Source organism: Equus przewalskii, chromosome 13 (assembly GCF_037783145.1).
Source record: "Equus przewalskii isolate Varuska chromosome 13, EquPr2, whole genome shotgun sequence".
NCBI lineage: Eukaryota > Metazoa > Chordata > Mammalia > Perissodactyla > Equidae > Equus > Equus przewalskii.
Window position 1 is genome coordinate 52,990,785 of NC_091843.1, and position 27,724 is coordinate 53,018,508.

General features: G+C 43.8%; 1 protein-coding gene and 1 long non-coding RNA gene across 6 annotated transcripts in view; one reads left to right on the plus strand and one right to left on the minus strand.

Moving 5' to 3' along the window:
* TNFAIP8 (TNF alpha induced protein 8) overlaps positions 1-24,526 on the minus strand; it is a 111,815-nt gene extending 87,289 nt beyond the window's left edge. The window contains exon 1 of one of the 5 annotated variants that reach the window (XM_008516039.2): positions 24,324-24,526. Coding sequence is in view for 1 of the 5 variants with exons in the window: in XM_008516041.2 (XP_008514263.1) it covers position 24,324 (1 nt within the window). In the remaining 4 variants the exon portion in view is untranslated. The remainder of the gene's footprint in view (positions 1-24,323) is intronic. The other 4 variants (XM_008516041.2, XM_070569484.1, XM_070569490.1 and 1 more) reach the window with 4 other exon arrangements.
* LOC139075121 (uncharacterized) lies at positions 23,928-25,062 on the plus strand. Its single transcript, XR_011525182.1, has 2 exons — positions 23,928-24,059; positions 24,833-25,062. It is a non-coding gene; the product is annotated as an uncharacterized lncRNA (long non-coding RNA).
* Positions 25,063-27,724: the final 2,662 nt, after the last annotated feature.

Genomic DNA, 27,724 nt, shown 5'->3' on the forward strand with positions numbered 1-27,724 from the left:
GCAGCTTGATCTCAGGCAAGTTACTCGCCCTCTCTGCATCTCAACTTTCTTCATGGTAAAATGGGGACAAAAAACTACCTTCTTCAGAATGTTGATATGAGGTTTGAAAACAGATCCTTGCACAAGTACACAGCAAGCAAGAAAAGTAACTATCACTCTTATACTCACTTTTGACAACAGACCACCTGGAATGGAATATTGCTTCTAAGTTTCAAGTGTTATAAAATCCAGCTATTCAGAGCCATTACAAATGACATTATTTTAGATGGTCTACTTTTCTAAGATTGAGGGTCCCCCTGTAAAACACAAAGGCTAATTTTAATTTCATTCTTTCTAGAAGGTATCCCTCTTACTTAAACAGAATATGCTGATCAAAATTTAACCTTCTTGGGCTGGCCCTGTGGCATAGTGGTTAAGTTTGGTGTGCTCCACTTTGGCAGCCCTGGTTCATGGGTCTGGATCCTGGGTGCTGACCTATACCACTGGTTAGCCATGCTGTGGCGGTGTCCCACATATAAAACAGAGGAAGACTGGCACAGATGTTAGCTCAAGGCTAATCTTCCTCAAGCAAAAAAAAAAAAAAAAAAGAGGAAGATTGGTAACGGATGTTAACCCAGGGTGAATCTTCCTCAAGCAAAAAAAATAAATAAATTTAACCTTCTTTCTGATGCTGTGATCACCGTGATTTTCTCAAGTGCCTGCAGAGGTATCAGGAAGAGCTCACACATTAAAAATGACCTGATAGACTGTGGATTCAGTGTCAATGGGGGTTAAATTATATCCCAAGAGTATCCAGAATGTTCCTCACTCTAAAATGTAAAACAAATTTGCAAGGGTTATCTGACCTCCACACAATAACAGGTTCTATTGCCTTTTTTCTTTATCCTTCTATTTTAAACATTTTTAACATGTAAAATTTCAACCGCACACGAAAGTAGGAAGAAGAGTATAATGAGCCCTCATTATCCATCGCCCACTTCACATTAATCAACATATGGCCAATCTTCTTCACTTATACCTCTCCATCCCTTACCCCTCACTGGTTACCTTTTCCTTTTTACAGCTTCATTGGGGTATTATTTACCCCAACTGTAACTGTACAGTGCAATGATTTTTGGTAAATTTAGAGAGTTGTACAACCACCACCACAAGCCAGTTTTAGAACATTTCATCATCCCAAAAGTGCCTGTTTGCAGTTAATCCCATTCTCGCCTCAGCTTCAGGCAACCACTGATCTACTCCCCGTCTTTACACATTTGTCTTCTCTGGACATCGCATATAAAGGGAATCACACAATATGTAGTCTCTTGTGTCTGGTTTCTTTCACTTAACATGTTCTTGAGGTTCGTCCATGCTATAGCAGATATAGTACTTTCTTCTTTTTTATTGCTGAATAGTATATCATTGTATAAATACATCTCATGTTTTTACTCATTCACCATTGATGGATATTTGGGCTGTTTCCAGTTTGGGGCTCTTATGTATTACGCTTCTACAAATATTTGCATAGAAATATTTGTGTGGGACATACGTTTTCGTTTCTCTTGGGTAGGCACGTTGGAGTAGAATTGCTGGGGTTTTATCGACTTTTCTACCCAACAGAACAAAAAAAATCAGAGTTTGAACGGATCTTAAACATCATATGTTCCAACCTTTTATTTAACAAATGAGGAAACTGAAGTCCAAAGATATTAACTGATTTGCTTATATTCACAGTTCATTGGTGACAGAGACAGGATTCAAACTCAGAACTTCTCTTTCTTTGTTTTTTCTTCTCTTTTAATCAGTTTCATTGTCCCCTTCTCCCCGCCCCCAGAAACATCCCTCCCGGAGCCCTCTTGCCTCTGCTCCATTCTAGACTGGCTGTTCTCTCTGTTCCAAAGCTGCTGTCAAGGAACTTCCCTCCTTAGTCTTGCTGGGAATCCCCTTCACTTCTTGTTGACTTGCACACCCTCACTCTCATTCCAAGGCCCCCTGCCTCTCCTCTGTGGAACCTGAGAACTCTCATTTCTGAGCCTTCCTGGGATTCTCTGAGCACATCAGTTGCTTCTGGTCCTCTCCCCAATGCAGGCATTTTATTCTTGACCCCTTCTCTCTGCAAACCCATCTGCCATCACTTCATGTGCTTTCTCTCTTCAAGTCCTGTGCGGTTCAGGGTTACAGATGTCTCCAAGGTATATGAGGATATAGTCTGCACTCCTGGTCTTTTACTTTTTTTTAGTTGTTTGAGGGTGATTTTCAATAGAAGAAAGCAAAACTGTTTTTATTAGCTTGAAATCAGAACTCTCCAATTTTCATGAGACTATGTGAAATATTTACTTAGTCAATGAAAATAGAAGGACAATGATCATTTCATTCAAACTAAGGAAAGGAGGGGGAGACAAAACTCTGCCCCAAATGCCCAGCAAGAGTTTTATTCTGTAAACGTCTTCTATGTGCTTGAAAGAGGCTGCCCTTTCCTCTTCAAGAAGCAAGCAGCCCTTATTTCACTCTGACTGGTAATTACTCCATTTGCCTAATTTAGTCAAAAAAAGAACTCTCTTTGAAGCTGAAAATAATCCATAGATTTTTAAAAATAAAATTATTTTATTACTCCAAGTTCCCCCGAAACATTTTGGCAAAAGCCAAGGCCACAGAACTGATTCTGAATACTTTTTCTACCTACATAAATCAAATTCACTGCAATTGCTCTCTCTTTTGAAAAATGTTTAACTGTAATTATGCACCACAGGCCGGAAACAGTGGCTATACACACATATAGTAATTGGCTGCTTTTAGCCAATCAGTTTGCAAATATTTATTGGGCACCCAGGGCGCTAGGCACAGCAGGGAAAATAGAAATGGATAAAGATATGGTCCTTATGGCCCTTGTAAGCTACTTGTGATAAGACCAAAACACGAAAAGTTAAACAGTACAAGGTAGTATGTGACCGAGGGGCGTGGGCAGAAGTGTCACAGAATTTTAGAAATTAGAGAGTTGACAACCTGGATGATACTGAGAAAAAAGGGGAAGTAAGGGCACCCAAACCCTAAAGCTCCCACACAGACTGAAGCTAAAATATGCCCAAGATTATGTCACTCACCTGCTCAAACGCCTTCAATGACTCATCCCTAACCATCAAAGAAAGTCCACACTCCCCAGCTTGGCCTTCCAGACCCCTTTCACTTTGCCAGATTTTGCTCCAGCCAAACGTTCCTTGAACACACAATACCTACTGCTGTCCAACTCTCTCTGCTGCTGATGCTCTATCCTTCTCAACACCCCTACCCTCAACCTCAGCTACTGGAAACCCATCAGTTTTACATTCCACCTCCTTCCTGGAGGTACCCCAACACTGTCTTTTCATTACTTCACAAGATCTTGCCTCTTGAGAAAGCCAGTCTCCAAGCTGCCTCCCCAAGGGTTCTCCCCTCCTGGCATTCACCCTCTTGTGTAGTCTCTTCCCACACTGAATAAGAACGACCTGTGTGACCAAGACAATATTGTGGAAGTGGTGGTGTGTGACCTCCAAGGCTTGATCCCAGAAGACGTTTGAGACTTCCATTTGTGCTCTCTTGGATCACTCACTTTGGGGAAAGCCATCCACCATGTCATGAGGACACTCCAGCAAACCTGTGGAGGGGGCTGCATAGTGAGGAACTGAGGCTTCCTGCTCAGAGCCAGCACCAACTGGCCAGCTATGTAAGTGAACCATTTTGAAACTGGATCCTCAGAAAAAAAACCAGAAAAACCTTCAGATGTCTGCAGACCTGGCTGACTCCCTATCTCTAGTCTTAAGAGAGAACCCAAGTCAGAATCACCCAGCTAACCTGCTCCCAAATTCCTGACCTACAGAAACTGTGTGTAAGAATCAGCGTTTATTGTTGCTTTTAGCTGCCAAGTTTTAGGGCAATTTGTTATGCAGCAATAGATAACCAATACACCTCTCTGATGTAGTTTGCGTTGCATTCCAATTATTTGCATCCTAACCTTTTTCTTAGAACTAGATTAACATTTCCTGGAGGGCTGAGACATTCTTTGTCATTTTTCAATTCTCTGGGTGCTTTAGTAAGACACTTAGTAATCATTAGTTGATTGACTGAATTATAAATACTAGAAAAACTAAACGAAACCATTGGTGAAGCTGTGCCTTGGGTTGACTTCATATCAGTTTTGGATGATTCTGTAATTTAAACATTTTTTAATTCTTTTTTATTTTTTACTTTAAGGACTTGATATTTTTACTTAAGGGCTTGGTAGTGTGGAAATAGGAGCAGCTGGTAGTCTAGATTCTGATCCCAGCCCTGGTTCTTAGGAAACACTGCCAGGAATACAGACAGACCTCACCTCACCTCTACCCCAAGACTTGCCTACCATGCTGACATTCCTAACTTGTCCCAGGACAGGAGTAGCTTCACAGGGTCACAGGTGATGCATAGGCAGTGAGGCAGGACAAGAGTCAGGGATGAGAACAGAGGAGGAGACTGGCAATAATAAACAGCAACTACTTAAAGGGCCTGCAGTCGGTCAGCCACATCCACGCAGCCTGAACCCGGCAGAATCCCCATTCCAGGGACTCGGGCCCCAGTCCCAGGAACTGAAGGCATTTCCCAGGTTTCTAATTGAGAAGATTTCTTCTGAATCCTCCAGTATCTTAAAGAGCGTTCCAGCCCAATGCAGGTCTTCCCCTGAATTCAGGAGGAAGTTGTGGTCTAACAGAGTCCTTCTCATAGGTATTCTTGGAATTCATTGTAGCTGGTCTGGGTGAGTAGTAAGACTGAATACCTCTTTTTAAGCCATAAATAAAAACAGGACCAATTTTTTGTGGGTCCTTTTACAGAACAAACCATAGACATCACACAAAGATGCAGTCACTCCTTTGGAAAACAAAGAAATCTGTTATCACCCCTGTGCTAAATCATAGGAGATTATACACAGTAAGTATAGTAAAGCAAGAGGATAATAAAATATACTAATTCCTAACAGGTGAGGTGGCCCAGAAGGTCAATTTACCTTGCATAGATATTTGTATTAATGACTCTGAAGATAGAAACAGCAAAATAATTAGGAACTTCCATATAGGAAAGCTACAAAAACATGTTAGAAGACAGTTGGTTTTCACTGTAAAAAGCAGCGAATGTGGCTTTAAGTCAACAACGGCGGTACAAATCTAGTCAATTTAGCCCAGGGCCAAAGCAAGATTAGTTCCAAGAATGAGTATATAGCGCTTGTTAGAATTCTGTGCAGTTTAATTTTAAATGTCCCTTTCTCTCTTTGGAGACTATATCTACAGACCTCAAAGAGATTCTGGTATTTAGCCTAATAACTTCCATCTGTTAAGCACACCTCATTGCCTATAGGCACCAGTCAGATCAGTTTCTTCTGAAAAAGGAGGCTAGAGATTGATTTGTCTATGTAAAATTATTCTATCCTATTAGTGTTGGAGACCTGAAATTCATTAGCAAACAACTTGGGGCTAGTTATACAAGCCTTCTGATAAGAGAAGGCTGCCTTCCAGCTGTTCCTAACACGCCTTCGTAAATAAAGAGCCATGGCTCTGTCTAATCTCTTAAAGATGTGTATTTCATTTAAGAAAACAGTTTTAAAGTGGCTCATGATCTTAATCTCATTTATTGTGCTGCAAACTACAATCAAATCATTTGTTAATATTTTGCTCCAGTACATTTCAGCAATATCAGAATAAGATCATGTCTTTTAAAAATATACAATGCGTATCATACATTCCGTCAGGCTACATCTTTGTCTTATAGTCTCCATTTCTTGTTCAAGGCAACAATCAACTGAACTCCAATTGTTTCATTGAGAAACATCGATAAAAACATGGGAAACTGGGTAGGAAATAATGTTCAGAGAAAAGCAGAATATTAAGGTATAGGCTATGGTCACAGCTTTAATAAAGAACTATGGATAAGTATGGCAAGGAATATGAAAAATAAAACAAGTTGTTTTCTCACACATATCTATAACCTTTCTATGTTTTTTCTTTCTAAATTTCCGTCACTTCTTTCGGGAGTTGTCTTAATAGTGGCTGTAGTTTATTTGCTTTTTAAAATTATCAGGATAAGATCTCACCTCATCAGACAAGAACTTATGAGCCAGTCATTGACGAAAAGGGTAGTGACTACTTCAAGCACCCTGAAGAGATGCCTGCCTGTCTCTTCCTAAACATTCCGAATGGGTGAGCAATTCCACAATTTCCAAGTTTAATCTCTACAAGGGGGAAAAAACTCTTGTTTAGCCCGCTAATAATGGTGGATTTCAAGGAAATGTCCTCATTTTTAACTTCAAACTAAAATAATCCTTTAAAGGAAAGCAAAAATGATATTTGGGGGTCCAGCCTGGTGGCACAGTGGTTAAGTTCAGCGTGCCCTGCTTTGGCAGCCTGGTTCATGGCTTCGGATCCTAGGTGCAGACCTACATGCCGCTCATCAAGCCATGCTGTGGCAGCAATCCACGTAAAAAATAGAGGAAAGATTGGCACAGATGTTAGCTCAGGACCAATCTCCTTCACCAAAAAAAAAAAAAGATATTTGGGCAAATCATAAAAATGAAGTCATTCATTAATACATATTTACTGAGAACACAGGTATAGACATAAGAGTTCTAGAAATGAACAAAACTTAGTTTCTGCCCTCAGGAATGTAACTTAGTAAGGCACTGATAGCTGCAAACTAAAGTGAATGCCATTAGTGGTATAATCAACATAAAGGTAGGGAAAGCAGAATGAGCTATTCAAATTCTTATGAGGAAGAGATTACTTTTGGACTTTTTTCCTGATAAAGCATAAAACCAGTAAAGGTTGCGTGGAGGAGGAAACATTTGAACTAGATGAAGGATAGTCTAATTTTGTCCAGGAAAGAGAAGCAATGGGCGTTACAAGAAAGAAGGATGAAAGAAAGAGAGAGAAGGAAAGAAAGGAAGAAAGAAAGAAAGGAAAGAAAGAAAGAAAAGAAAGAAAGAAAGGGCATAATCAGCAAAGACAAAAGCAGGGAAGAGTGGAGTGTGTTCTAGAACCATGCACAGTTTAGGAATTGGAACCAAGGAAACATGCAGAAGAGTAGTGGGGATCAGACCTCGCCTTGAACAGAGAGAGAAGGATGGGGCAAGACAGCAAACATTGTCCTTTGGGGCTTGGGCGAGAAGCCTTCATTTGCTGTTGTATCTAATCCTGACAACTTATTTTACAAGTGATAAGACTGAGGCTCTGAGCAGTCACATACGGTTTCTGAAAAGCACATCATTCGCCTGTGCATCCCTGAGACGGCCCCAAACCTGGTGCCCAGCAGGTCCTCCATAAACACTGCCCAAATTCATGAATGACAAACCAACAGGTCCATGCTCTGCCACTCCACCATATTGCTCTTCTGGACTGGCTTCTGATAGAGGTTGGGAGCCATTGACAATTTTGGGTTAGAGGGATGCAATAATTGGAGAGCTGTGAGTTAAGAAGAGAGGAGTAAAGACTGAGGAGGTGGAGCGGGGGAGTTACCCAATGTTTGGAGTCTAAAGTGTTTACACACAACATTTTCCTTTGCTCAGCATGCTTTGTTATACAGATTTTTCTAAGTATTAGAATGCCTCAAAAACTCAAGTGAAATCTAAATTCTCTCCTTTACCAAATATATTTTTATCATGAAATTTAAGCACTGTGGAAGGTATAAGACGAAAAGTTAAAACTCCCTTCCCCTCTTGCAATCCACAGTTCCACCATTAATAGTATATTGTTCATTCTTCTAAAAAATGCTTATGCACTCATGAGCACATAATATGCTTTTTTTTTAACATAATGAGATCATTATTTTGCTTTTTTATTTAATCTGTCTTGGAGATCTTTCCATGTCAGAGCACAGAGACCAAACTTGTCCTAAAGCTGCATAATGTTTCATCTCAAGGAAGTACCGTACTGTATATAAGCTGTTAATGCACATTAGGTTGTTTAGACTTTTTGTTTTATTTGTTCTTAAAAACAACACTGTAATGAATTCTTTTTGTCCCAAACTGAATTCACTTGTGGTCACTTGTATCAGCTTCGTGGATAGCCACAGATGAGCTCTTTGTGTAAGGCACAAGTTAGCAAATTCCCTCATATGTTAATGTAGTTAACAGTCACTTATCTTAACAAGGAAGGGGAACACAAAGATAACCTAAAACTAAATTTACTCACAGGAGTGCCTCAGGATATTTTGCTGTCCTGGAGCCCCCTGGAAACACTCAGGGCCAGAGTTCTGGCCTCCGGGCCTGAGCCCCTCTTGCAGAATTCCTCATTCCACATTGGGGCAGGACAGCATTCCCTCCGAGGAGCCCAAAGTTCTACCTTTTTGGCTCTACCCACGGTTTCAGACTCCTCTGGTTTCCATGCTTAAAATGACCATGAAAAGGGCAGGTGAGAACAATCAGAATCACAGGCTTACAGAGCTGGGAGACATTAGAGATTATCTAGTCCACACCTTCCATTTCTTAGATGTGGCAGTGACGACCCAGAGGGTTGACTAATTCAGCAAAATCACACAGCCAGGCCACTGCACAGCCCAACTTCCTCACACCTGTCCAGAGCTTTCTCCCCTACATAAAACCAAATAACATCTGCATCCTCTGCTTAATTATTTCAAAAAGACCATGTAAGCAAAATTTGTCTATAATATTCCCCTGGGTAGAAATAATGATGCTTAAAAAAAAAAAAAAAGACCACGCTGAGAATAGATGTAAAGATAGCACAGATAGTAAGAAATTCAAAGACTTTATTTTTAGATCATTTTAACTTCTTTCTCCACCAAATTTACTAGTAGAATGTCTAACAAGTTTCAAACTTCACACATTTAAGTTTCACCTCCCTTCTCCCGTCCCTTGCAGAGGTATTAACAAGCAGGTGCCGGTAACACTGCTGACTTGTTATCAGCAAGGCTCACAGCTCTCAAGTCATCTGCAGCCCTGACAGTGGATTTTCAGGCCTGGGGCTACTCAAGGCCGAGAGACTCTGGAGCCACATTTGTATTACTCCCCACTCCCCCTCCCTCTCATGCTGTAGAGTCTAAATCAGGGATCTCCAAGAGCTCTGAGAAAAGTCTGTTCAAGATGTGAACATCACAGAGTAGCCAGCTCCCTTCTGCAACCCCTGGAGCCCAGCTCTGTGACCGACCTCCAGCAAGCACCTGCAAGCTGGTTGGGTGGAGTCGGCGTTTCTGCAAGAGCGAGGACAGCAATCTGGTTAAGAACCAATGAATTTGAATATCAGCTTTGCTTTTAACCTTGAGGAAGGGCTTAAATTCTCATGGTCTCAGTTGCCTCATCTTTAGAATGGGGGTAATAATGATTGAACCTAGAATTTGGCAATGTTTATAAAGAGCTTAGTCCAATACCTGGCACAGAGTAATACATTTTGAGCCGCTGCCACCATGTGGCTCACACACGGGCCAACCAGAGGCAAAAGGCAAAAATACAGGCAGCTGAAGGCAGGAAAAGAAGAAAAAGTCTTCAGTATGATTTCTGCTGAATTAATAAAAGCAGAATAGAAAATGGTTACATTTTTACACAAGCCCATGTTGCCTATGGAAATTCCTAAGAGCAAAGAATCCTTCCCAGGACTGTTTCCACAAAGACTTGAAATGCTAAATCTGGGAAAAAACTCACTAGGGTGGGTCAGGTTGGTGAGCTGCCTCCCAAGGGCCCAGCCACAGCCACAGCCTGTGGACCGACCAAGAACAGAAAAGTGGGGCAACCAGAGCAATTTCTCATGTCAAGGGCGGCTTTTCCATGTCACCAACTCTCTGTTACCAGCAAGATTTCCCTGGTGTAGTCAAGGCTATAGGGTTTCACTATTTCTTCCAGCCTAAAAGATCACCTCGACATTCACATCCATCAGAGAAGAGCCACTCTTCCATCACTTCTTGATTATTCTCATCATTGCTTTTGTGTGCAAACGTATCATATGTTGTTTATTTGTTTGTGTTAATTACATGGCACTGAGGTACTCAAAAGGAAGGGAAAAAACCAGTCTGCGTGGCCCCACAGGCCAGGACCTGACAAGGAGAACCAGGGAAAGGACATTGCTGAACTAGTGCAGGCCAGGCATAAAATGAGGCCGCCCAAGATTATGCCTGTATGAGAAGTGCTCTGACAAGTATGAGATACCAAAGGTCAGAGGTCACAAACTCAACTGTCTATAGGAGGCAGACAGATAAATGAAATGTGCGACTGACCAGGGTAATACACCAGCAAGCAGCAGAGGCTTTGGACAAACTGGCACGCATGCCCCTCTAACCAGCATTTAAATTTTAAAAACTAAACACAGTGCATATGTTGAATAAAATGCATCTGAGATCACATCTGCGCCGACAGCTCCCATTCTGATGTCCTGCCATGGATTCTGGCGGCCAAGAGGTAGAGAGCAAAAAGGTCAGCCAAGAAAGGATGGGGCAGGCGGCAGCCCCAGCATCCTCAGAGAGGCCAGGGTCTGGGCCCCACATGCCAGGGGCCTGGGCCGTAAAACCAATAAATAGAGGTCAAGGGACCAACAAACAGGAGGGCAAGCAGGTATGAGGACCATGGCAGCCTTCAGTGTGGAGCCAGATACTCTGTGAGCCAGGGGTTCCAGCATGCTGGTCCTGAGAACGCCGTAACATAAGAACGTGGTCTGACAACCTGACGCTGTGAGTACAGGGACAACCCAGGACCATGGGTGCGGCGCCCACACACCTTCTGCTCAGGGCAGGGCCTGCCGCAGGGAGCAGATCTGAGGCAAAGCCTCGCGTGACTGGAGGGAAAGAGACAAAGGGGCGAGGCAGTTCCTGACAGGCTAAAAAGAAAAGGAAAAAACCCACATCCTTCCACATCATTTACTTCATAAACAAGTATATATTTACTGCCAACTCTATACACTTTACAAGGTACAGCTGAAGTTACAAAGATAAAAAGCTACAGTTACTGAGAGCAAGTGGCTTATTCTGCCTTAACAGGAGGGAGAGGTTATTTGGCACGGTGGTTGGCCAAGTCATCAACTTGGATTTGGTACCATAACAGCTCACTGATTACTGTATTGGAGTGCTAGGTAGACAGTAGATTGAAGGAAACAGATATATAGTTGATGCTCTCCAAAGAGTAGGTCACAGAGAGGGACAGAAGATTAGATTATTATCATCAGACTTTTTGACAATACTTTGTCAGAAGAAAACGGAGTAACATAGTTTTAAGATTGTCAAGGAAAGAAAATGTGGGCCAAGGATGTTATATCCAGCAATTGACCTTTAATAGAAAGGTCAAAGACAAAGTGTTATCAACAAACTGGGGAAATAAAAAAATTAGGGAAAATTGTTCCCATGAGCCCTATCTAAGGAAACTACTAGCTTCAATTAAGATATCTAGAGACATTGATAAGAGGACTGATGATAAGCAGGACACACACAGTTACCTGTAGAAATAAGGAGACTGCTGTATGCATAATACAGGACAATCAAAGGGTAATTATAAGATATTCTATCTATCCTGTGACTAAAAAACCAGGATTCTAAGTGTGGAAGAAAGGAAATACAAACGTAATACAGAGGAGGTTAAACAAAAACCCCAAAGTCTTGAACTTGACTTGGAAATATGAATATGAACTCACAATGTATTTTACCTTTATATGTGGATATATGTTTGTATGTAAATGCGTGTGTCTGTGTGTATTTTCCCAGTTCTGACCAGTAAAAAGCCCGATACACAATGACCATTCCAGTGAGTGAGCATCTCTAGTGCCTGGATTATGGCCCTGAAATATTGTTCTCATTAAAAAGCAAACAAACAGGGATTCTTAAAAGAATGGCTGATTCCAGGTCTAGCTAGGAAATGCACAAGACAAGCCTAGATCACCTTAACATTCCAGGTAGCATAAACGCTATCAGAGATTTCTAAGGTCATGTGAGAAGGACTCAGGAGCCAATTGGAAGAGGCTCCCACTGGTCAAAGATGAGATCATTTGAGTCTTAGTAAAAATTAAAATTTCAATGGATTGAAATTCATCAAATATATTTAATTTCATGATCACAGCAATTAAAAAAAACTCTAATTGGTCACCTTGTAGGAATGATAGGAAACCAACTCTTGAAAACTGGGTAAATCAAAGTAAAGAATCAAGCATTTATCTTGCTTTTTCTACGTGAACTGTACCACTGGGTAATCAAACAACAGATGGAAGAGGAATCTATCCGTATAAAATTATTCCAGCTAACAAATAAAATCAAAATGACAGAATTAGAATATCACCATCCTGCAAACCCCAGTGAATTAACAGGTCCAGACAGTGAGGATCAACAGCTGCTAACATCAAAAAGGAGTGAAAAAACCAGACATCATGTGCCTCCCGTGAGAGAATACAGCAGCACCCGTAATCTTGCCAAAGGGATCAAACCTGAGTCTGATTAAGCCTCTGGACCCAGATACAGGAAATAGAGGGCAAAGGAACAAGCTGACGTGCACCATGAGTGCACATCTTTCTTGATATCAAGACTGTGAGAAACTACAGATCAAACAGCCAAGGTCCTTCAACAAAATAATTATTCTTTAAACGGGGGAGGATGTTAAGGGAATCTGTAGATTAAAAGAGATTTAAAAGACACTTGAAGTTTTTAAGAAATGGGCAAGACTAAACTATAGTGGGTTAGGCTGTTCACTTGGGTGATAAAACCATAAAGAGATGCAAGGAAGTGATTATGATAGAAGTCAGGATGGCATTAACTTTTGGAGGAACTGAGGGCAATGTGATTGGGGGGCGGGGGGCACGAGAAGCCACTTCTGGGGTAGCAGGCAAAGTTCTAGCTCATTCTTTCTTTTTTTTTTGGCTGAGAAAAATTTGCCCTGAGCTAACATCTGTTGCAATCCTCCCCGTTTTTTTGCTTGAGGAAGATTTGCCCTCAGCTAAGATCTGTGCCAATCTTCCTCTCTTTTGCACATGGGACACTGCCACAGCATGGCTAGTGAGTGGAGCAGGTCCATGCCCATGATCTGAACCCATGAACCCGGGCCACCAACGCAGAGTGTGTGAAACTTCAACCACTTGGCCATGGGGCTGGGCCCCAAAGTTCTATTTCTTGACCTGAGTGGTAGTTATATGAGTGCTTGCCTTACAATAATTCATTAAAGTGTGCATTTGTTTTGTATGGGTTTTCTTGGTATTTGTGTTTTACTTTGCAATAAAAAGGTAAAAAAAAAAAAAAAGGAAGTATTAAGAAGATCTAGGCATGTCAGCACGGTAACAGCCAACTGATGAAAAAGACTGCAAGGTACAGAGGAATGACAGGGGCCCCTCAGGAAATCAGCCGCGAGCTAGCATCTTTGGAAAGACTTCCGTGTCCATGAACTTCTCATGTTCAAGGTAAACGATTTCATCTGTACTGTTTTAATTAAAATTTGCCTAATAACACTTTACAATTTTTAAAGCTTATGGGAAATGATGTGCTCCTAAACATCTCAAAGGCAACCTCAGTTCAAAATGACCTCTTGGAGGCCTTCTGGAGTTGCAAAAAGCTGTTGCGTGTTGGGTTCTCACAGACATGAGATTTATCACCAGACTCAAAGTTGAAGCATCAACATACCAATCTATGGCAGCTTCAAGTTCCCAGAATCAGACATGGAATTTACACCCCTCCCTCTCCTACTCAGCTCCTCATGCAAGTTATTAGCAAGAGCAGATTAACAAAAACAAATAAACAAAACAATTTTCCCTAAGCTTTAAGCATCCTAAAGTCTACGTGAAACGCCACACCCAAAGTGTTACAGCTTTAGCAACAGGAATTCAGGAACTAAGTGAATAAACACAGGCTCCCAAAGTCCACTCTGGTCTGAGCTACTGGGGCTGGACCTCAGAGCAGCAGCTCCATTGCAATCCTGGCATCAGAGTCACAAGATGAGAAGCACACATAGCATTGCATCTACTAAGGGCAACTCCCAGTTGCCCAAGCATTCTGCAGGCTGCAGTTTCTGCACGACCGTTAAGAAGTTGTCCCAGCTTCTGCAAAATCTGCCTCACACAAAGACTCGATAACCTGAAGACAAATTTGCCCTTCACTCAGATTGGTACTCTGCTGCACGAGCCAATAATGAAAGACGCATTTCTGTGTGTTATTAAAATTGTCCCATTTCTGGGCCAGCCCAGTGGCATAGTGGTTAAGTTCACGCACTCCACTTTCGCAGCCCAGGAATCACAGGTTTGGATCCCAGGCGCAGACATATACACCGCTCATCAAACCATGCTGTGGCGGTGTCCCACATACAAAATAGAAGAACACTGGCACAGATGTTAGCTCACGGCCAATCTTCCTCACCAAATAAAAAATGAAAAATAAAAAATAAATTGTCCAACTTCTTCCCAATATGAAATAGGGAAGTGCAGCTCCGCTGGTTTTGAACTTCCACACCCCTACTTTGAAATGTGAATGATCTGTAATAAACATAGGATTTGGGGTACAATCTGCAGATGGCAACAGATCTGTGAATGACAGAATAAGTGCTGGCACGTGGCCCTGCAGACGGCCTCACTCTGTGTCTCACAGAGGAGACTGTGATGACTTGTTGAAGGTCACCAGGTGAGTGAGTGAGTGTCAGCCAGGCACACTCTCATGGTTCATCTTTCTACTATTAAAAACAATAAAATGTCAATTATATCTCAATTAAAAAAATGTGAAGAATTTAAAACAAGGACACAGTCTATGAAGTAGACTCTCACTGGCTGAAGAAGTTAACAGCCTTTGTGAGTTCACAGAAAATGAGGGAGTTTTAGCTGTTTTATTGGGGAGTTGTACACTGCAGCAGTTCAGAGCACAAGCGTGGGAGGCAGCTGAGCTGCCCGGGTGTGAAGCCCGGCACAGCCAGGCATCTGCCGAAACTGATCCTGCCTCCCCAAACCTCAGCTCCTCACGTGTAAATGCGGACTAATAATAATGCTTTGCTCATAGATCTGTTATGAAGATGAAGTGAAATAATGCAGATAGAACACTTAGCGCCTGGCCCACCATAGACACTCAATAAATGTTTGTCACTACCACTGTTACTGGTCATGTTTTGTGAATGTTTCCAGAAATTTAAAGAACTCTCTGTTTGATGAAGGCATCTTCTGGGTTTCAATGCAGGATGCTGCTTCCACAGTAAGTAGTGCTATTTTTATAAACCCACAGTACTTAACATTAAAAAGTCACTATGAGTAGTAATTAAGTATATGTGAGTTTTCAACACCCTCCACATCTTTGTTTTTCTCCTAACTATTCATCGTGGGTGGTGAATTTTAATTCCAATGAAACCTGGGATGATGATTATCAGTAATAGTGGTGGCCTTAGCTAGACAGCGTCTAGGGAATGGGAGCCTGGGGTTAGCGCAGATGCTATTTGCCCAATAATCATGCCCCTCTCCCTTCTGTCTGTTGGCACAGCCAACCTCCCACAGTAGAGCTTTTCCCTCTATGCCCACTACTCACTTTCACAGCTTCCCTTGCAGCCACGACTTAGTTCTGGCCACTGAGGCCTGAGGATGCTTCAGGAAAGATTTTATCCCCTGATGAACAAGAGAACAGATTTATGGCTGCCCTCTCTGTGTCCCACCCCTCCTCTCCACATCCGCACGCACTTCCTGCCTTTGAATGAAGTTGAGGGGAGTGTGCCATACCCGTTGCTAAGGAAACCATTTTCTGCTCATGAGGTAGCAAGTCTGCAGAAAAAAAGGTAACATGCTAAGGATGGCAGAGCAGAAGAATGGAAGGAACCTGGTCCCAGACGATATTGTTTGAGCCACTGATTCAACCCTGAATGGCACCAACCCCAGACTACCCTTCACATAAGATAACTTAATAACTTTACTGTTCAAACCACTATTAGTCAGGCTTTCTCTTACCTGCAGCCTAAAGCATCCTGATTGTTATGGGCTGAACTGTATCCCCACAAAACTCATATGTTGAAGCCCCAACCCCCAGTATCTCAAAATGGGACTGTATTTGGAGATAGGGTCTTTTTTTTTTTTTTTAAAAGATTTTATTTTTTTCCTTTTGCTCCCCAAAGCCCCCCGGTACATAGTTGTATATTCTTCGTTGTGGGTCCTTCTAGTAGTGGCATGTGGGACACCACCTCAGCGTGGTTTGATGAGCAGTGCCATGTCCGCGCCTTGGATCCAAACCAACGAAACACTGGGCCGCCTGCAGCGGAGCGCGCGAACTTAACCACTTGGCCACGGGGCCAGCCCCTGGAGATATGGTCTTTAAAGACATGATTCAATTAAAATGAAGCCATTAGGGTGGGCCCTAATCCAACTGACTGGTGTCCTTATAAGAAGAGAATTGGACACACAGACACTAGGGCACGCATACAAAAGAAGCTGAGAGAATTTGTTTCCAGCAGAACTGAGCTACATGAAGTATTAAAGGAAGCTCCTCAGGCTGAAAGACCAAAAAAAAAAAACCTGATGGAAACTCGGGTCTACGGGAAAGAACGAAGAGCCCCAAATACAGAAAATACGTCAATCATTACGGAAAACTTTTCTCTCATGTTTCAATTTCTTCAAAAGATAATTGTTTAAAGTAAACAATAAATAATAACCATGATTTCTGAGGACTCTACAAAGTAGATGCAAACTATATGACAACCACATAAGGGTATTATTTGCAATACCCTTCACAAAGGTGATTGTCATAGCTGGATTTCTGCCCCCACCTGCTCCCCCAGATTCTTATGTTGAGGCCCTAACCCACAATGTGACTGTATTTGGAGAAAGGGCCTTTAAAGAGGTAATTAAGGTTAAATGAGGTCGTAAGGGTACCCTAATCCAATATGACTGACCTTATAAAAAAAGAAAGAGAGACACAAGGGATGTGTGTTCACGGAGAAAAGGCAGTGTGAGGACACAGCAAGAAGACAGCCATCTGCAAGCCAGGGAGAGAGGCCTCGGGAGAAACCAAGCCTGCCAACACCTTGATCTTGGCCTTCCGGCCTCCAGAACTGTGAGAAATAAATTTCTACAGTTTAAGCCACCCAGTCTGTGGCATTCTGTTACGACAGCCCGAGCTGACGAATACAGTGATATAGTACATTATTTATTGTCATCAATATACACACACTAAGAGCAACCATAAAAGGGAAGAGAACTTACAGAAGACTGATTAAAGGGTAAATTAGGGGTGGAGGTGCTTGTAGGGAACTGAGAGTCCAGGGATGCACTCTGAGGGGAAGACTGGGGTGCTTAATTCTCTGCCCCTGTGGTCTGTCTCTGCAAGTCACTGCCCGACCTCCATCTGCACTTTTCCGAAATTGTGAGGCTAGAAGGCCCCTGGTGTGCTGGACTCTAGGCAGCAAACCCAGAGGATGGTTGTCTAGAGAGGAAGGCTGAGGCAAGACTCAAATTAGTCCATTTTCATACTTCTTGGTCCCTAGTCAAATATTTAAACCTAGAGGGAAAAAACTAGTGGTTCTACTAAAATCAGCACTATGTATCATCACTAGCAGACCTCCATTATTTATAATTTCCATGGACCCTGTGAGAACGATAACTTGAAACCTGATCAGAATTCATATAGAGGGAAGAAAATCTCAAGTACTAGCACAAGTCAAAATGTGAAAAGAAAAAAAAAAGAAGATAAAGAAGGAAATTACAGCAAGATGGCTTCAAAGAAAAAAGTTTGTTCTCCATTTTCCCATTGCCCACTATAAGGAAATGAGAGGGGTATTCTGAGAACACGACAGATTCCCAGAGGTGCCAGGACCCCAAGACAGGGAAACAGACCCAGAGCTGGGAAAAGAGGCCACTTGGCCACTCAGTCTTGGGCCTGGGGCTCCTCCAAATATGGGCCACTCCTGAAAAAAGGATGCCCATCCCGTGTCAGTGATCTACAAAGCCACGTGAGGTGTCCTCAAGTCAGCGAGCACACTCGAGGATGCTGTCAGCCTGGCCAGTGACTCAGAATCTAGACTCTCAGTTAATAAACACTGAGCAGATTCCCCAGAGTCTCTGCTTTATGGCTTTCAATTCCTGGATCTCTTTGTGGCACACCACTACTGGTTTTGGTTGTTATTTTTTGTTCTTGACCTGGTTGTTGGTCAACATTTTTCAACCCAATGAAGGCCTACTTGAAAAACCACTTTGTTATAGTTCCTAGGATGGGTACACAGGTGTTCATTTTGTGCGTGTTCATTTTAATCTTCTTTAAACTCTAAAGCCACTCTGTACTTTCAAGAGATTTGCTCTTTCCACCGCCAAAAAACAAAAAAACAAAAAGAACTCCTACAGATATCTGCTGCCTGAATAATCTTCTTTACAGAACCAGACTTAAAACTGGTCTCCCAGGCTAGGGGTTTTCAAGGTGCTGTGTATCAGTCACCGGGGGCCCTTGTTAGAAATACACAGGTTCAGCCTCTGTGATGCTGCAGCAGGTGGAGCCCGAGAATCTATACCTTTTGTATCAAGCTTCCCAGGTGCTTCTGCTTTGCAGCAGGGTGGGACCTAGAGCCCTAGATGAGGCCTAAAATACAGCAGCACATTGGACAAGCTCAAAGTTTCATTTGGCATATCACCTTTGTGGCTGCCCAGATGATCACGGTCTCAAACCATGCCCTCTGCGGCACACAGGGCAGGGACTCCCGACTTCCTTGGGAGGCGCCCTGTGGATACATGGTCTCTGACCCTGCAGGTGTTAGCAGCCATCCATTCAGGCACCCTCAGTCAGTCCAGGCCATAAAAGCAAAGGAGCAAAATGGCTAAGCATGGCAACACAGAGGCCATCGCCAGAGGCTGGGGGAGGTCTGAGCTCATTCACCTGGTCCAGGCAGACTCCATGAGTCCCCGGGTGCCTATCGCTACACCAAGGAAGAGGAATTCATTCCATCCCCAAGTCAAGACTGCTCTGCCCTTCCAGGGCCGTGATCGTATTTAATCAAACACCAGCCATTTCCCAGAAAACTGCCTGATCTTTTTAAAGAGAGAAGAAGGAAGAACAAAGGAGTCGTTTCATGATCACAGGGTTGTGAAATCAGGTACTGGACTTATTTCTTAAAGGTTTGAGTCATGGAAGCTTGTTTTGAACTTTGCAATCTGTTGCCAACAGTGTGCCTGCAGGTTTTCTCAAAAGACCGAGGCATTTCTGCGGAATTCCCTTGTTGCACCTGCATGTGTGTGAGACTGAACAGTCAGCTCAGGAGCCCGAGACAGGAAAGGATGAGGGCAGTGAGCTCTCCATGGCACACACCACGGCCTCTGTCTCCCTCACTTTGGTTGAGAGTGATATTGTAAGAAACTCATTTGCAAAAATAAATAAAATACTAGGAGTGGAGAAGGCTTGAACGAAACGAATTTGGTTTGAAGGAATAAAAGCCTGGCTTAGGGAAAGGACTGGCCGGGTGGGCTGTTTCTTACTTTTTGGCTCCTTTCAAATATTCATGAGTGTGCGGTGTGCCCCGCAGAGTGCCGTGTTCCCAGAAAAGCTCGCCCCAGTGAACAAGCCTGAAGATGCATCCCTGCCCTCTGCCTCCCGGAAGTCTCACAACTTCCCCTGAAGACATGCCAGCCCGAGTCCCCTTGCGACACCAAGGGCAGCTGAGACATAGCTTCCTGTCTGTCTTGGATAATCCGGTTTCACACACTATCTGTTTTAAACAAGGGCCTCCAGAGGTGAAAGGCCAACTCTCTCTCACAACTTAACTGTAACAGGTCTTTGAAAAGCTCCCCTCACGTACGGGGAGGCCCAGTGGATGCCACAGCTCATCTTCATGCTCAGACACATAAATCCCAGATGCTCTGCTCTGGCTCATTTCTCTCGAGCAGCAGCAGCAAGATGTCCCTCTGTAATCACGTGACCCTGCAGCTGGGAGTCATTGAAATTGTGCTCTATTCACCCCACTGTGGGGGCTCCTCCGGCAGTATTAGAAGAAAAAAAGATCATGCTAAAGCACATGTGGTACAAGTTACCACTCTCCCTCTCTACTCTACTACGACCCCGTACAAACGCCATCCTCTTGAAATGAGACCGATCTGGCCAATCTAACAAAGTCTACCACTTGCTGGGTGCCTTCTGCATATTGCACAACAGGAGAGGAACATTCCAGTTTAATTCACACAACAATCCTATGATGTAAATACTATCCCCCGTTTTTAGGAGAAGAAACAGGCTCAGAAAGCTTAAGTAGATTGTCCAAAGTCACACAGCCATTGGTGGCCGAGACATGAACAGCTGATTCCAGCAGTCATGTCAACCAACCACTTCTTGACTAAACTAAAAGTCATCTTTATTCCCAATGTTTAAGGAAACTACAACAAATGGAATTTTGGACTTAATTCCCTTCTCTGATATGAAAGAAACAAATCTCGATTTGTTTATAAGTCAGCTTGGGGTACACCAGGGGAGTCCCATTCCTGTGACCTCTCACACCTTTTTTTTTTTCTTTTTGGTGGGGAAGATTGCTGTGTGCCTAGCCTCCAGTCACTTGCAGAGAAATATCACCATGTTGGTCTATTACCCTTCTTGTTCTATTTGAAAAAGCACAACCCTAGGAAAACAAACTTGTTGACGCCCATCCAGCTTTGCAGCTGGTTCCGAACCTCTGCTACCTTGGTTCTGAAGCATAAATACTTGCTTCTAGAGAAAAAGCAACTGCTCTCTAAAAGGATAGGTGGGTGTTATTGGATTATTGCCGAGCCTGTGACATTTTCATACACGTTGCTCAGGTGACTTCTATGCTTGACATGAAAGGCCAAGAAAACAAAATTCTGTGGATCAGGTTTACTGCAGTTATACCCCCGGTTATTTGAAACAGACATCAGAAGAAATGTTTCTTATTATTGAGAAATAAAAATACTTTAAAAATTGTTCTTAGCTCAGGGCTAATCTTCCTCAAAAAAAAAAAATTGTTCTTCTACTGTCCTAAGAAGTGCCTTTAACTTTCTTTTGTGAAACACAGAAAAATTCTGAACCCATTTTTGCCACTGTTAAGTTATCTTCAGGGACTTGTTCTTATTAATAAACATTTTTCTGCAAGTCACTAGTTCTCTTGGATCCTAAACCTTCATGTGAACATGAGAGGGTTTTGCAGTGCCATGCACACAGTAGGAACTCAATAAACACCTGCTGCATGAATGAATGGTGTTCACCTTGCAAGCTGGACAGAGGGGATGCCCCTACAAATTTGTATAACTTGTATGACAGCAAATGTTATGGTCTAAGATTCATGTGCCAGAGGGTTTCTAAGGTGCCTCTTGCCTCTCACATTCTAGAATTATCTACCCTCTACTTTCAGCTCAAGTCTTCCCCTTAAGGCTAAAACATAGCATGCAAACTGACATCCACTGGATACTATTTGACCTCATTTACATTTTGCAACAAGGTTCACTGAATTATTTTAACCCTCAATGAATCATCCATTTTCAGCTACTGGGAAGCACCACTGACGGACAAAAGTCTAGAAACTGCAGTTGGCTCAGACCTCAGTGCCACAGTCATCAAAGCCAGTGACAGGAGAGCGGGAAGTAAACTGTTACCCACGGGGAAACATAAGGTGGGACGTTAAAAGCTGCCTTTTGGGGTTTGTTGGGTTCTTGTGTGCATTTGGTATTAAATGCAGGATGTGGGCGGCATGAGGAGGGGTGGGGTGAGAAAAGTTAACTTGCTCACACAGTGCCTTCCCTTAACTTCTGCATCAGAGCTGATTCTCTGTGAATGCCAAATGGGGGCAAAAAGTCCACTTTCCATCCAGGTTGGCCCCGGGGCATGTCCCCATTGCCCAAGCCAGTGCCCCTGGTACTGGGGTTGTTCTAACACTCCGTTTCCCCTCCGTGAGAAACCAGGAGGCCCTTATTTGTTATCACTGCCATTCCCCTGCCTCCTGGAGGTTATCCCATCTTCAGTCTCTACAATTTGCACCAGGGAAAAATGGAGGGGGTGGGGACGGGACTATTCTGCAGGGTGTGGAAGCAAAGCTCAATTCTGACTGAGTACAATGAAATCTCCAAGAAGAAAATGTGTTACTCCCAAGGGGCTATCCCAAGCAGAAAAGGACTAACTGGATCAACTAACTATGACACCTCTGTAGAGCCTGGCACTGTGGCAGACTCAACATCAAGGATCAGCAAGCTATCTGAAGTTCCCCAAGCCATAAACCACCTGGCCATCCGCTCCTCCCCCCACATGGCATTTCCTAATGAGAACTGTTGGATGCAATCATTTCTCTCCACACACCCTTTCCTCCAATTTCAACAGAACGAAGAACTGCAGAGTACAGGCCTCAGAAAATACTGTTCCTGGCCCTTGCAGCGTGCCTTTTCACGCTCAGTTTCTGCCATTCTTTTGGGATCCCAGAAGAGCCTGTCCTCATAACACCTCACGACACAGAGGAGATTATATCTAGCAGTACAGTCAGAAACAGAAAATTAACAGACAACGAAGATGAGAAGATTTTCCAGCTCACAACACCCCTCTTCTCGTTAAATTTAAACACACCAGAACAAAAGACACAATTGATTAAAAGTCTCCCCTAAAGACAAAATTGTAAAGACCCATTTGTGCAGGATCACCATACTTTCAGGGGAACTTCCTTATATTCAATAATTTATTAATGATTCTTAAATTATCAGATAATCTAGACAAATATAATGGCTTATAAGGCCTATGTCTGTTAACGTAAAGAGCTTCACACGAAACACTCAGTATCTAAGGTATTCGTATTTTACTGGGAGGTAGGACATAGTCCGCTCCCCTAAACTTTATTACTCAAATTACAGGTAAAAGTCAAAAGGTGGGCAAGGGGTGGGGGAGGCAATTAGTGCTTATGGAGGAGAACAGGCATCCCAAAAATCTACAAAACAGCTAATTTTGTGACCAGCCACAATATTAACAATAACTTGCTGACTTAACTCCCCCTGACAGATCTAATTAGAAGGTGGCAATAAATGGTTCCAGGTGTTTAATTAAGTGTGATAATTATTTCTTTCCTTAAAGAGAGATGGAGTCATATGTTTACATTTCAAAGCATAATGTTTCCTTAGTTAAAACACTGTGGAAACACTTTTGTGTAACAAAGGATTCAAACCAGGATAAAAATATCTGCTGCGATAAACAGCACTTAAAGTGATTTATCAGCTCTAACTTTCATATGCCCATGCCCGACGGCAACTTAAAGGCTGCTCTGTTCTGGTTATTTCTTTAGCCACATAGTTTTGTTATCCTTACACCTCAGTGAATAATTTCTACTCAACCTGTCATTTCCCTACCAGCATGTCTTAAATGAAGTCTTATCAAGGAAGTGGGGAGATTTTATGGGGATCTCCATTCACACAACAAGAACATAGCAAGAATAAACAGATATAGAAAAATTCAGAGACTGTTAGAATTGGATGGGATCTCAGCAACCAGGGAATCCTTTTATGGATGGACTCAAGTACAGTACTGCTCTCAATTAACGGCAGTGATTCAACTTTTTAAAAGTGCAGGCTGGTGTATATTTTTTTAAATATGCCCCACATTAAGATAGTATTGACTCCCCAAAAAGTAATTTATGGAGGGATGGAATTATCAGTATTAAGTAACCCAAGGATTTTGTTGTTTCAACACTGGGCACTCAACTCGTGTCTCCCTCCTTCCATGATTCCCTCGGGGTACTACTGCTCTTTCTACCTAGTGCTGTGTTTTAGGAAATAAGTTGGCTTTAGAAATACGATGTCACTGAACCAATAAACACCCTTTAGGTGCCCAAGCCTGGTTGGTCAGCGTGGTCTTGAACTCTCCTGGGTCGGAGGGAGTTCATCAGGTGTTCTTGCATCAGGTGCTGAGGGCTCCAGAGTCACACGCGCGCGCAAGGACACACGCACACACACAACTTTCTTCTTCCAAGAATATCCACCAAAAACTCTCGTCCCTGCCGGTTTTACAATTCCGGGTTGGATTACAATCTCAAACCAGCATCTCGGTCTGCAATCTGGGGCATCCTGATAACCCGGGCAGTCCTTTCGATAGCATGAGCTGTTACCAGGAGGGCGTGACACACAGCAGGGGCCGCGTTGACGAAGGAAGGAACAGCGAGTGGCGCTCAGGGCAGGAGATGGAAGATAGGGGATCGATCCGAGTCGGTAAGGACCCCTCGCCGGAGGTCTCAGATTGTTGCTGCAACGCAGGAACTGGGTAAAACTCCGGGGAGTTTCCGGGGCTGTGCGCGCCTGCACACACCCTTACACACACTCGCTCACATTCACCTACTCACACCCACTCACACTCACTCACTCCCGAAACTCTAGGTGAGTGGAAAGCGCGCCCCCAGGAGCAGCGTGCAGCCCAGCGGCCGGGAAAGCCCGGCGAGGGTGTGTACGGGACCGGCGAGCCCAGGAGGCACTTACTCGGAAGAGGGGGCGCGGTGGCGCCGGGACACTCAGAGGCGAGCTGGGCGATCGGACGGCGCGGAGTCCCCTAGTCGCTCTAACGCTCGCGGGCTCCCGCGGACCGGTCAGCCGAGCGCGGGCTAGGGCCGGCGGGAGGAAAGGAGCCAGGGGCCGGGGGCGGGGCAGGCCGGGGAGGAGGAGCGGAGCCGCCGAGGCGGGCCGGGGGAGGAGGAGCCAGGGGCGGGGCTGGGGAGGCTCTAGGGAGGCGGGGGCGGGGCCTAGAGGAGGCACTAGGAGCCTGGAGGCAGAGCCGGCAGAGGAGGGGGAGCCGGCCGGTCGGGGGCGGAGCGTGCCAGGGAGGAGGAGCGGAGCGGCAGGGGAGGCGCGGGAGAGGAGGAGCGGCCGGGCTAGGAGAAGCATCTACGAGGCCTGGGGCGGGGCGGTAGGGAGGAGTCTGGCAGCTGGGATGGGGCGGACCGGCCTGACCCAGGGGGTCGGGACCAGCCTGTGCTCCGGAAAACCCACAGGAGGGCTGAGCGGCGGCCTGAGCGCTGGATCCGGACTGCGAGGCGAGACCCCTGGGATCCAGGGGCCAGGACTGGCTTGGAAGATACGCAAAGATGTTATCCTTCAGATCTCTCAAGTTTCTTCAGTTGTAAAAATGAGATACCAAATGAGCGTGTTGAGACGGTTAAACGAGCTCATGCATGTTTGCTCCGTGCCTGGCACATAACAAGTACACATGAATGTTAGCGTCTGTTGCGATTTATTATTATTATTATCCGTATAAACCCCTCAATCCCGCCTCTTTTTTTTTTTTTTTTTTTTGGCTTTTTAGCCTTTCCTGGCCTCAAGTCTTTGTGGCGTTGTCTGACGCGTTCGTGATTTCTGGTTTCCGTTCGCGGAGGATGCAGGGCTTCCTCTCGGAGTTAAAGTCTCATTGGCTCCGGGGAAGCCAGTCCAGTGTCAGCCACCCCACGGAGTTCTCTTTGACTGCCCCTGCCCGTGGAGCCAAAGCCTAGCTCTCCACTGGGATGGGGCAGAACCTGGGCCTTAGTTCTGCCGAGGAGCCCTGACCCGGAGCCATTCTCAAAGGCAAGAGAGCTGCACCTTCGTGGGTATGCTATGAAACTATCCATAACATACACATCCACTAAGCACCTGTTACATGGTGACTCTGTGCAGAGGGCTGGAAATAGTAATAATACAGCAAAACTTAAGATCTGTAGGTCCTGTTCTAATCCTTAAAATAACCTATAATGTAGATCCTATAACTACCTTAATTTTATAAAGGGAAAAGGAGGTATAGTGAGGTAAGATAGCCTGATTAAAGTTACACATTTAGGAAGTGGCAAAGTATGGTTGAGAGACAGGGAAATAAACACTTGATAGGTGAAATAGACAAAAATCACAACACATTTGGGTTTAATGTCCCAAACAGGAATATACACAAGGTTTAGAGATGTTTAGAAGAGGACACTGTGGTTATAGCTAAAGGCATGGAGCGTCAGGAAGATCTTCCTGAAGATGATGTGTGAGCTGGGTTTAAAAGAAGGGAGTGGGAGCTTCACAAGCAGCTATAGGTGGAGAACAGACACAGTAAACATTTTTCAAGCACTAAGAAGGGTTGGGGAAGAAGTGGTGATTGGAATGAAGCTAAAACAATAGAAAAGGACCAAATCCAAATACTGTCTTCCTATAGGAGCTAAAGAATATTAATTTGACCCTTGGTTAGTAGAAAGCCAGAGGATTTTAAGCATGGGAAACACGTCAAATGTTGTTCTAGAAAAGTTAATCTGAAAACAGCATAGAGAATGCCAGGGCCAGGAAACTTGCTTATGAAGTTATTGAAATATGTCAGGTTGGGATGTTGTGGTAGGCAGAATGACTCCAGGAAACATGTCCACTCCCTAAGCACCGCCCCCCCCCCCCAACCCCGGAACCTGTGAATAAGTTACCTTACACAGCAGAAGGGACTTTACAGATGAGATTAAGGTTAAACACATTGAGACCGGGAGATTATCCTGGATTATTTGGGTGGATCTAACCTAATCATATGAGTCCCACAGAGTGGAAAAAAAGTGGGAGAGGGTAAAAGTATGAGAGGGACTCTACCTGGGCCAGGAGCCAAGGAATGTGGGTGGCCTCTAGAAGCTGGGAATGAACCTCAGCCATCAAAAAATGACGATCTCCATCCTACAACCACAAGGAACTGAATTCTGCCAATAACCCAAATGAGCAAGGAAATGGATCCTCCCTTAGAACCTCCAAAAGGAATTCAGCTCTCTGACCCTTTGATTTTCTCCTAGTGAGACCTATAGAACTGTAAAATAATAAATTTGTATTGTTTTAAATCCCTACACCGGTGGCAATTTGTTGTGGCAATAATAGGAATGGAATACAGATGCTGAGGGCCTAAACTACATGGACAGAAAGAAGTGAATTCATGATTTACACAGGCCCTGGAGATTGATAGGATGTGGGGGATGGGGGAGGAAAAGAGTCATCTAGGTCAATTTAAAGGGTTTCTGGATTAGCAGGCTCACCCTTTGGTGGTGCTGCCCAGTGCAGAGAGGGACAAAGGCAATTACTTTCTAAATACTTTTTGAGTCTACAGTGATGCAACTAAATTAGGATTAAAAGGGTTTGTATACCTCCCAGCCTCTCCCACTCCCAAACAATTAGAAACAATCCTTGAATGCCCACGGGTTGTGATATTTCTCACCACCAACTGAGAGTTCTAATACTGGATCTCCCCTTTGTATGGTGGATTACTTTGGACAAAGCCTTAACGAGGAGCCCCATCTGCATGACTGCTATGAGAGTCAGCCAGGATGTCATGGTGTCTTCAACCTCAACCCCGGTAACTTTCACCATTGCTTCCTTTTAGTCTCTCTTGTCCCCAGCTGCACCCTGGGGCAGTAATCCCCAGAGGACCCTTCTCCTTTATCTTTATAAAGATTCTGTAATCTTTGTCTCCAACACTCAACCTCTCATCCTTGGCCCCACATTGTTCCTCTACCTCACGTAGACTTGCATTTCTCCCGGTCGGCTTCCTTTTCTACCCAGGCTAACCCCAAGAACCAACACTTCAGTCACTCAATGCTAGTGCCTTGTATTTCTTTACCCCATAGTCCTTTTCTTGTACTCACCTGGCAAATCTTTCTAACCATCCACATTTTTCATATGGGTTACTTAAGAAGAACCCAAAAATGTGAAACTTGATGCTCCTCAGATTCATGACCTCTAATTTCAGCTAAGTCTTCATGAAGCCTGAATATTCTCCCACATCATGGATGGAAATAAGAAGGGGGGTCAATCTTTGCCCCTTTCCTCAAGACAGCTTTCCCAACCCTCACGCTTCCTGCTCTTGATATATGATCATATCTCCTATTTCATGGAAAATATACAGATAATCA